The sequence below is a fragment of the Eptatretus burgeri genome, chromosome 10, assembly GCF_056783735.1.
Source record: "Eptatretus burgeri isolate ZD-2024b chromosome 10, Ebu_testis_v1, whole genome shotgun sequence".
NCBI classification, from domain to species: domain Eukaryota; kingdom Metazoa; phylum Chordata; class Myxini; order Myxiniformes; family Myxinidae; genus Eptatretus; species Eptatretus burgeri.
Genome location: NC_140970.1, coordinates 36,451,899 through 36,462,673, shown reverse-complemented (window position 1 = coordinate 36,462,673; position 10,775 = coordinate 36,451,899). Strand labels below are relative to the sequence as shown.

Here is a 10,775-nt window from a genome sequence, read left to right as displayed (position 1 = left end):
AGCGCGGGGGGAAACAGGAGGGGGTTGCTGATGCTCGGGGAAAGGAGGATTTTTACTCTGTCTCGAGTCCCGCGACGAGCGTCTCCACCTCGACCAGGTCGCGCCGTCGGCCTCCCTGGTGTGCAGCTCCCGGCACGACGTGAGCACCCCCTCGTCTGCCTTCGCCGCCTCTCCACAGCTCCGTCCTCTTCGCTCCGACTCCAACGCACACGACGACGACGACGACCAACGACGACCAACTCTTTTCTGACGAACGCAGCCGCTTATATAAGCCCCGTGGCTTCGCCTTTGACCCCCTGCCTTCGACCTTTCACCTCGCTCCCCATTGGCCCGAGAAAAAGTGGGCGTGAATGCAATTTGCATATAGCGACCGCCCTCCAACGCCCTGGAGGCGGGGCCAAATCGCCCCTCGCTCACCGATTGGACGGAACAAAAGTGGGCGTGAGTCGTTTTTGATCCGTTTTTTGGAGCGGAAAATCCGTGGTTTTGTACACGCTGTTCGGCGCGCGCCCTGCACGAGTCCAATACCGGTACCCACAAGCGGCGCAAGAACGGTGGCGATGCGACGGTTGCGAGGTGTGACGTGAAGCGGCGCCACGGTGGGTGGTTGATGTTGTGATGACTGTTGAGACGCGGTTGGCGGTGGTAATCATGGCGGTTGGTCCAAAATAAAGATAGTAACAGAAAAACGGCTATCCTGAAGAGTCGCAGCACGCATAAATGACATGTATTCCCACTAGACAACGGGTTTGGGCCTAACTGCACATATACTTACCGAGATATCTCACCTAAGGGACCTGAATGGTGGTTTGCGAATTTGGTAACCACAACACTACCCCCTCCCCTTTTTACAGACTCGTCCCGAGTCGTCAAATTTTCGTGTGCCATCATGTGTAGTTTTCCCCTAGTACATTTTACCTACGGATCCCTGAGTGCGACATTCATGGTATTCGTGTCCCCAAAATAAATAACCTGAGGGCTGCGTAACTACCTAAACAAACTCACTCACACGGACGACTTAAATAAAATTGCCGGCGCTAGGACAGACATGCCGGGGGCGCACTCATATGTACAGTACATCTTAACCTTAACTTACAAATTTTACACTAAACCATGGCCCAGGATCAATGAACTCTGCAAAAGAAAAGCAGTTAGCAGGGAGCCAGGCTGCTCGCATGCAGTCTCTGGCTCAAAACAATGCAGGTGACAGGGAACGTGGCTGGCTGCTCACACGCAGTCCAAGGCCTTCCCTTTTGAACTGAACGCAGTGAACCACAACGGTGCATGGGCTGCACAACGCAGTCTCCGTGCCAGCTCAAGTGGCACACGCAATGAACACAACGAATGGATGGATGAACACAAACACGGTGCACGGGCTGCCACTGCAGGCCCGTGTTGTAGCTGCCAACAGGGCAGTTCTTGCAGCTTGCAAACTGTTGCTTTCTGATCCTGGCGCACATGGAAATGAACAGGGGGGGGGGGGGGCAGAGCAATCCCACCTATCGCCTTTGCCTGTCACTGTACATACCCACTCCCTTAATTTGTCAAACCCCAATTTAGCCCCAACTTATTTTTTTGTTGTTTTTATTTTTACTTCCCCTCTATAAATCGTCCCCTAACCCCCTTTATCTTCTTTGTTCGGCTATCCCACTCCTGACACCAGTGTTACGGATTCGCGCCCGCCGGCGTGCTGACGGCCACGTAACTTGAATCGCGGCACGTCGCCCACCGGACGGACAATCCAGTCGTGACCCTCTCGGACTAACGCCGGGAACCAGTCACGGGTGGACCTTTCGGTCTCACCGCGATCGAGCCAATCGGCCCCCGCGTGGGATAGGGTTGCTCGCCAAATTCGACCTACCTAAGTACCCAACACCGCTCGGTTATCCCGATAGTACGGAACGGGTCGCTTAAGTGGCCCGTGTCCGAAGTCGACCTGCGGCGAGGTGCGATCGCCCGGTCTACCCTCCGTGTGGGTACTGAGGTAGGTCGAATTTGGCGAGCAACCCTATCCCACGCGGGGGCCGATTGGCTCGATCGCGGTGAGACCGAAAGGTCCACCCGTGACTGGTTCCCGGCGTTAGTCCGAGAGGGTCACGACTGGATTGTCCGTCCGGTGGGCGACGTGCCGTGATTCTAGTTACGTGGCCGTCAGCACGCCGGCGGGCGCGAATCCGTAACAATATACATACATACACACAACCGGGAGTAGTGGCGTGCGCCTGTAATCCGGCAACTCGGAGGCTTGTGTTGGAGGATCGCTTGAGGACCGGAGCCCTGCACTGGGGGCCGCGCTATGAGAGAGTGTAGAGCAGCCCGGAATCATGGTGAAACCCAATCCTTATCCCTGTGTCGTAAGAGGCGACCAGGGTTGCGTCAGGAAGGGCATCCGGCGTAAAACCTGTGCCAAGTCAGTATGCGGATCATAACGGATGATCCGCTGTGGCGACCCCTAACGGGAGCAGCCGAAAGACGAACAACAACAACATACGTACATACACACACATATATATGTATATATATATATGTATATATATATATGTATATATATGTATATATATATATATATATATATATATATATATATATATATATATATATATATATATATATATATATATATATATATATATATATATATTACGAATTTGAAATTCGATTGCACACAACATACAGGTTCTTTTTGTCAGCAATGTCGATAAGTGCTTGTTCCCAAGATAGCTCACCTTTCATTGTTTAAATGCTCAGAAATTGATTAGATGCGCTGTGTGATTTAATTTAATAGTTAAAGACGGATCCCAACACAATGGAGACGTCCCTCCCCCCTCTTTTGCGAAGAGGAAGAAGAACCCTGCGGTGACGTCAACCACTCCCTCCCACCCGTGGTTGAGCGGGGGGTGGATCACGAGGGCATGAGTCACGCCGGGTGCGGGGGAGGGGGTGGGAAGGATAAATAGGACATCTTTTCTTTGTTCGTGTGAGAGTCCCGTGGTAGGGCTGAGTTTATGGGAGTCCCGTTCTGAGTGAGTCCCGTGGCAGAGTTCGTGAAGAGTCCCATGTGCAGAGTTCGTGTGCTGAGTCCCGTGGGAGGAGTAAGCTTTTTGCTTCGGAGAGAACAGTCGTCCAGCAGGCCGTCGGGTCCTGCTTGGCTTGGGTTAGGGTTGAGGCCTTCGGAAGCTTTTTGCTTCTGCAGAGGAGTTGTTCAGCAGAGCTTCGGGTCCTGCTTGGCTCGGTAGGCTTTTTGGAGAGCTGCTTTGTTTTGGAAGAAAGTTGAGCCGGTTGTTCGGCTCGAGCTGCGAATGGTGGCTTCTTCTTCTTCTTGGTTCGTGGAGCTCTTTGTTCTCCATTTGGTTGCCGGCTTGGTGCAACTCATCGACCTCATCTTGGAGGTGGTTCCTCGGGGAAGCAACGCATCGACGGGAAGGATCGGCGCCTCGTCTCACCAGTACGTGTTGTGAAGCGCGGGAGGATTCTCTGGAGCTCGGGAAGGATCGCGGCTCACGGTGATTGGGTCCAGCTCGCTCTCGCTAGAGCCTGGATCCGAACAACTTGAAGACCACACGAGGTGGAGAGGTTCAAGATAGGTTCTGGGTTTCAGCTCATCTGTCCTCCGAGCTGCAGTCTGTGATTCAAGGCCTTGGCCACCATTTCGTGTGTGTGTGTGTGTATGTGTGTGTGTGTGTGTGTGTGTGTGTGTGTGTGTGTGTGTGTGTGTGTGTGTGTGTGTGTGTGTGTGTGTGTGTGTGTGTGTGTGTGTGTGTGTGTGTGCGTGCGTGCGTGCGTGCGTGCGTGCGCGCGTGCGTGTGCGTGCGCGTGCGTGCGTGCGCGCGTGTGTGCGCGCGCGTACGTGTGTCCGTGGGCCCGTCTAATAAGTAGGAAATTGTTAAGTGCTTTGTGTGCTGTAAATGATTACATTGTATTTCGTATAGTCGGTATAGTTCTGCTCTTATGTGCTTCCCTAGTTCCCCATTATTAATAAATACCCCAATTGTTAAATGTTTTCAGCTCGTCGCGTCGATTGTTTCATTGACTGAGCATTTCGTGTGTTGGGAGTTAGAAAGCCGTTGGTTTGCCGTAAAAGGGGGACATTTGGACCGACGGTTCTCGGCGATTAAGCCGCTCGGAATCGCGCACGGGACAGGCTCGCCTCAGCTGTTTGTTCCGTACGAGTTCCGTCAAGGGTGGAATACCCCGGTAGTTGGATCACGTGGGTATTTAGGTATATTGAAGATTGGCAATGGACCCTACCCCACGTGATCTGCCGATTGGCGTATTTTGGTTCTTGTAGAAGGACCTGTCGACTCAGACTTATCCGGGCGGCGATCTATATTCCGGGCAATCGGTCGGGCCGACTCCACTTGCGGCTCTGTCAGAGCGGTCGGTTGGCGGACGACGCACCGGTGCCGCAACTATATATATATATATATATATATATATATATATATGTATATGTATATATATATATATATATATATATATATATATATATATATATATATATATATATATGTATATACAGACACACGTACATATATACACACACACACACACACACACACACACACACACACACACACACACACACACACACACACACACACACACACACACACACACACACACACACACACACACACACACACACACACACACACACACACACACACACACACACACACACACCACACAACCCCTTGTGCACAATAGCACGCCAACATTGCGATCATGCGTTGTGATATAGGCTCGTCATCGATTATGTACACATGAAACCTCTACTCCTCTCCTTCATCTTCACACTCTGCTTCCCCTCTTTGCTCCCCCTCCTCTCTGGAGCCTACATTACACGGTCTGGCACACATTGCATATGCAATCCCAGATGAATACCACTTGGTGGTTGAAACGTGGGACCTGAGTCTTACCCTGAGTCACTTGCAATCATACAGAGCCTTCAGAAAGTATTCACACCGTTTGACTTTTGTCACATTTTGCTGTGTTACAGCCTCAATTTAAAATGGATTTAATTTAAATTTTTGTTACCGATCTACACAAAAATTCCCCATAATGACAAAAGTGAAAACGTGTTTTCAGAAATTTTTACAAACTATTTGAAAATCTTCACATTCTTCTTCTTCTCATCAGCTTATGACACTGTGTGGTGACATGACCTCCTTCTCAAAGCTGCCAAGTTCTTCAAGTGCCAAGCCACTCGACGTGTATTCTCATCAATCCTCAGTACCGTAAGTACAAGGTTTCACTTGGTGATCAAACAAACACGATAAGGACCCTGGATGATGGACTCCCTCAGTGATCTGTTCTGGCAACCATGCTCTTTAACATATATGTGAGTGACATGCCTTGCACAATCTCAAGGAAATTTGCCAATGCAGATGATCTTGCACTTGCCACTCAAACATATATCCTTGATGACATCAGCAGCACTCTATCTCAAGACCTACAAGTGATGGAGGAATACTTCAAGTACCTGTGCCCAAACCCGTCTAAGACTACTGTCACTGCCTTTCATCTCGGCAACCATCGAGCCAACAGTGAACTCCAGGTGACTTTCTGTGGAACAAAGAAATGACCTTATACCGCAGTCTTGCATATCGTGAGCACTTGAAAAGGGTTGCTGAAAAGATCAAGTCCAGAGTGAATATCATATGGAAACTGGCACGCACCAGCTGGAGCTCCAATGTATGCACCCTCTGGACAGCTAGCCTTGCTCTTGTGTATTCAACAGCTGAGTACTGCTCCTCTGTGTGGGCTGAGGGTCACCACACCAAATGCCTCGAAACCATCCTGAACTCATCAATGCGGATAATCAGCGGTACTCTGAAATCCACTCCCTAACAGTGGCTCCCCGTACTGTCCAATATCACACTCCCTGATGTACGAGGGAAGGCAAGGTCTCTGTGGGAATTTGATCACATTGAAGCCAACCAAGACCTACCAATCTACGAGGACCAAGAGAATCTGCCAAAATTGCGACTAAAATCATGAAAACTCTTCTGGATCTCTGAAGGCATGTTGAATGAAGCAGGATTTGACCCAAAGTTGTCTTGGCACAGTCTCTGGGGAAAACGTGGATTTTGCCAACAAGGTCCTTGTGCAAGATTCCACCATCGTGACTCCCGGTTTGAACCGAGGTAGGTGACGGTGGACTTCCCATAACAGGATTTGCACTCCACGTGCCAGGACTGCACATAATCTCTTCAAGTGGAAGTTCTGCTACAACTCGGCATGTGATGGCGGCCACCCAAAGCAGACTATTTCATGCATTGTGAACGATTGCATGCCGAGGAAGTTTCCTGGGGCATCAAGGAAATTCACCTTGTGACAGATGATGCTCTGACCTGGCTCTCCAACTTGGACCTCTCCATATAGGCTGCTGCAATAGTCATACACAAGAAGAAAAAGAAGAAGAAAAAAAAGATAAAGAAGAATTGAAAATGAAATGCAGAAATATCTAATTTACATAAGTATTCAACCCCCTGAGTCATTGCTTTATCGAAGCGCCTTTGGCAGCGATTACAGCTTTGAGTCTCCTTGGGTATGTCTGTATCAACTTTGCACATCTGGATTTGGGGATTTTCTCCCATTCTTCCTTGCATATTTGCTCAAGCTCTGTCAAATTGGATGGGGAATGTCGGTGAACAGCAATCTTTAAGTCTTTCCACAGATTATCAATGGGATTCAAGTCTGGCCTTTGCCTGGGCCACTCGATTACTTTCACATTCTTGTTCTGAAGCCATTTCCGTGTTGCTTTGGCAGTATGCTTGGGGTCATTGTCCTGTTGGGATGTAAATCTTCGCCACAGTCTAAGCTCTTTTGCACTCTGAAGCAGGTTCTCCTCAAGGATTTGCCTGTATTTGGCTCCATTCATTGTTCCCTCTGTCTTCACAAGTCTCCCAGTCCCTGCTGCTGAAAAACATCCCCACAGCATGCTGTTGCCACCACCGTGCTTCACGGTAGGGATGATGTTAAATGGGTGATGAGCTGTGCTCGGTTTCCGCCAGATGTAGCACTTTGCATTCAGGCGAAAGAGTTCAATTTTCATCTCATTAGATCACATAATCTTTTACCTCATGCTCTCAGTCTTTCACGTGCTTTTTTGCAAACTCCAGGCGTGCTGCGATGTGCTTTTTTTCTCACGAGTGGCTTCAGTCTGGCCACTCTCCCATAAGGCCTAGATTTATGAAGTGCTGCAAAGATTATTGTGCTTCTGGCAGGTTCTCCCATCTCAGCCAAGGAACTCTGTAGTTCTGTCAGAGTGGTCATTGGCATCAAGGTCCTTCTTGCCCAGTTACTCAGTTTGGTCAGATGGCCAGCTCTAGGAAGAGTCTGTGGAGTTCCATATTCTTTCCTTTTCCTAATGCTGGAGTTCACTGTGCTCTTGGGAACTTTCAACACTCCAGGAATTGTTTTATACCCTTCCCCAGATCTATGCCTCCTCACAATTCTATCTCGGAGTTCTACCGAGAGTTCCTTGGACTTCATGGTGGAGTTTCTGCTCTGACATGCACTGTCAACTGTGGCACCTTATATAGAAAGGTGTTTCTTTTGAAATCATGTCCAATCAATATAATTGGCCACAGGTGGACTCCAAGTTGGAGAGACATCTCAAGGATGATTGAAGCAAATTGGATGTACCTGAGCTCAATTTGGAGTGCCATCGCAGAGGGGTTGAACACTTATTGACGCAAGACATTTCAGCTTTTCATTTTTAATTAATTTGTAAACATTTCTCAAATCATGTTTTCAGTTTTTTTTATTATGGGGTATTTTGTGTGCATCGGTGACATAACATTTAAATTTAATTCATTTTAAATTCAGGCTGTAACACAACAAAATGTGACAAAAGTCGAAGGGTGTGAATACTTTCTGAAGGCACTGTACATGATGCCTTTTTATACTCGTGTAAGATTCACTCAACATAAGTTATTTGCAGGTTAGAAACCGACAGTTTTGTAATTCTTGCAAGCACTATTTTTCTATGCACCTCTGTCTCTAGAATAGCACATGATTATTACTATCTCCTGTGAAAAATAGGGGGAGGAAGTGGATGTGAGTGAACCAGGCAAGCAAAGTTGGTGTAAGAACAATGGCCATAAAGAGCTCACAAACAAGCAACCAAAGACTCCATATCCACAGTCTATTGAGATGCTAACAGGAGCTACTGCAATTGCCGTGTCACGCTTTGGCTGAGAACAAGGATGAAAAGGAAACGAGTCTTACACCGACAAAGGTTTCTGAGCATGGGTTAACCAAGCCCCTTGGTGATGACGGTCTCACACAGAGTTCTATCGTAGGCTGAAACAGGACCCAATTGGTGGCAAACAAACAAGCAATCTATCTTCACAAATCCCGTTTTATCCCCTGGCCTAGCCTTTCGGGCTTAGTGAGTCGGAAAATTTGAAAGAATATGGCAGTGTTGGTTCTGCCTTTGGGGAATACGTTATGTGATGTCAAAAAGGGCTTGTGGCCTGCGTGGAGTGACATTAATTCCAGGACTTTGTGTGCTAATCTGTGTGCTTCATCAACAGGAGTTGGGGCTGCAGAGGGGGTTAAGCCCAAGGGTAAAGTCTCACTCTCAGTATTGTGCTCCTATTTCTGACAAAAATCAAATTATTGATGGATACTGTCCAAGCAGGTGCAACAATACAAGCACTGCCAAACTGAAGTGTGTAAGCTACATGGCAAGATGGGTCAGATTACATTTTAATTTAATTTCATCATCCTTCAACTTAGTTGCATGACCCAAGTCTTAACCGAAATCCCAAACGTTTTAACTCTTTATTCAACTCAATATCTTTTCTTGCACACTCAAACCACCTTTGCTGCAGCAAAATGTAGTACATTGACCAATCATCTTTTGAAGTCTGTGTTGCATCCTACTGCTAAGTTTTTCACAAGCACCACTGACCCAAGCTGTTAGCGTATTGTTTCTCATTCTTCCTTCCATTGATTTTACCCAAGGCCATTCAAAATTGTGCTACTTCTTCTCCCAATACTGCCAAATGTGTGTGTGTATATATATATATATATATATATGTATATATATATATATATATATATATATATATATATATATATATATATATATATATATATATATGTATATATATATATATATATATGTATATATATGGATTCCACAAACAAACTGAGAGTGTGTGTGTCTGTCTCTCTCTCAGGTATGGCATCATGGCGGCTGCATGTGTACAGCTGTGAGTACTGTGCTGTGTTGGTGTTGTTCCTATCCCCATTTCGTTTCCCTCTGTGTCACTGTACGTGTTTGTGGAGTTTTTTTCCCGTTTCCCTTCCTGCTGAGACGAGAGAGAGAGGGAGAGCGCGCACGGTAGGTGCTTTGTGGGTTTTCCTTGAAACCTTTGGTTTCCGGGCCTACTTTTTCATCTGCCTTGTTTTCATAGGCCTGCCGTTTATCGGTGGTTTAGCTTCTTCCTTACACTCTTCTTTTCCCTTCTACTTTCATTTGACCCCACTTGCTGGTTGCTTGTGACGGTTTTCCTTTGTTAAACTTAAATTTCTCTTATTTTGCTTTAAGCTATGGCAAATGAACGTTTGCCCAATAGTGTGTACGAGTCACTCACTCGGAAGAATGGAGTGACAATGACTCCACCTGATAGAGTTATTGTTGAGAACGTGGTGATGGCTCTTGGAGAGCTCGTAGGAATTGAGAATGTTCTTGCAGCTTCGAAAATGAGCCAACGTGTCGTGGTTTTCTTGTCGGAGGAGCGACACGTGGCTCAGGCGGTCGAAAACTGTCTATCCGTACCACCGGACGTCTTCGTTAACGTTAGTTATTTAGATACGATGGCGGTAAAATTAACACTGTCCAACATTCCACCCTTCTTCTCGAGTGAGGAGATTGTAGCTGCATTAAGCGTTTTTGGCACAGTTGTGTCACAAATCTCCATGATTCCACTTCGTCTGCGCTCTGACGCTTCGGTTTGCCACATCATGTCGTTCCGACGTCATTGCTATATCATTCTAAAAAACAACGCTCAATCGCTCAATGCAGTCATGACTTCAAAAAACAAAAACCGCAACTACCAGATTTATATTGCAACGGAGACCACAACCTGTTTTATCTGTGGTGAATTTGGGACAATTAAAAAAATGATTGCCCCAAGAATATATTAAGTGGCATATCTAGTGTGGTCGAACCCATTGAGACGAATAGTGGTATATCTAGAGTTGGGCACGTTGGTGACGCTTCAAACTCGAACAATCTGCCTGGGCCGTCGAAAGTGGAGGTAAATCCCCCCTGGCGAATAACGAAAGCTTCACCGTTGTTCCTTCAAAAAGGAAACATAAATTGAAGCATCTAAATTATAACAACAGTCAAGATGTGACGGCGAGCTGTGCAAAAAAGATGGCACCGGCTGCCGAGAACAATGACTTGTGTTTGGAAGCAACAATAGATGCTCTTTTTAAAATGAAAAATCGATTTGATGTTCTTGCTCCAGAGGATGATGAATTTTTTTGTCTGTGGGGTTGGTGAACATGAGCAGGAGATTGGTTTTGTGCATCAGGAAGCACACGTGACCACTCCCATAGTCACAAGTACCTTGGATATTAACACCGAATCCACTGTAATCCCCCTCCCTGTGAAGCGTGTACAATCTCTGAGTCACCAATAACTCCAAACCTGGTTGAATCAGGGTGCAAAGCTTCAACTAGTGAAATACCAGGTTTATCTCAAGCGGAATATAATGCTCCTTCCATCAGTATACTTACTCCTTCCCGTCCTC

At 46.9% G+C, this 10,775-nt stretch overlaps 1 protein-coding gene across 1 annotated transcript in view; it reads right to left on the bottom strand.

The window, feature by feature from the left end:
• Window positions 1–6,380, bottom strand: part of LOC147018322 (protein Wnt-2b-A-like) — a 22,604-nt gene extending 16,224 nt beyond the window's left edge. Inside the window, exons 1-2 of the mRNA XM_085900076.1 lie at window positions 6,354–6,380; window positions 5,483–5,629 (exon numbers count right to left, since the gene is read on the bottom strand). Coding sequence (XP_085756202.1) covers window positions 5,483–5,629; window positions 6,354–6,380 — 174 coding nt within the window. The remainder of the gene's footprint in view (window positions 1–5,482; window positions 5,630–6,353) is intronic.
• Between the last annotated feature and the right edge of the window lie 4,395 nt (window positions 6,381–10,775).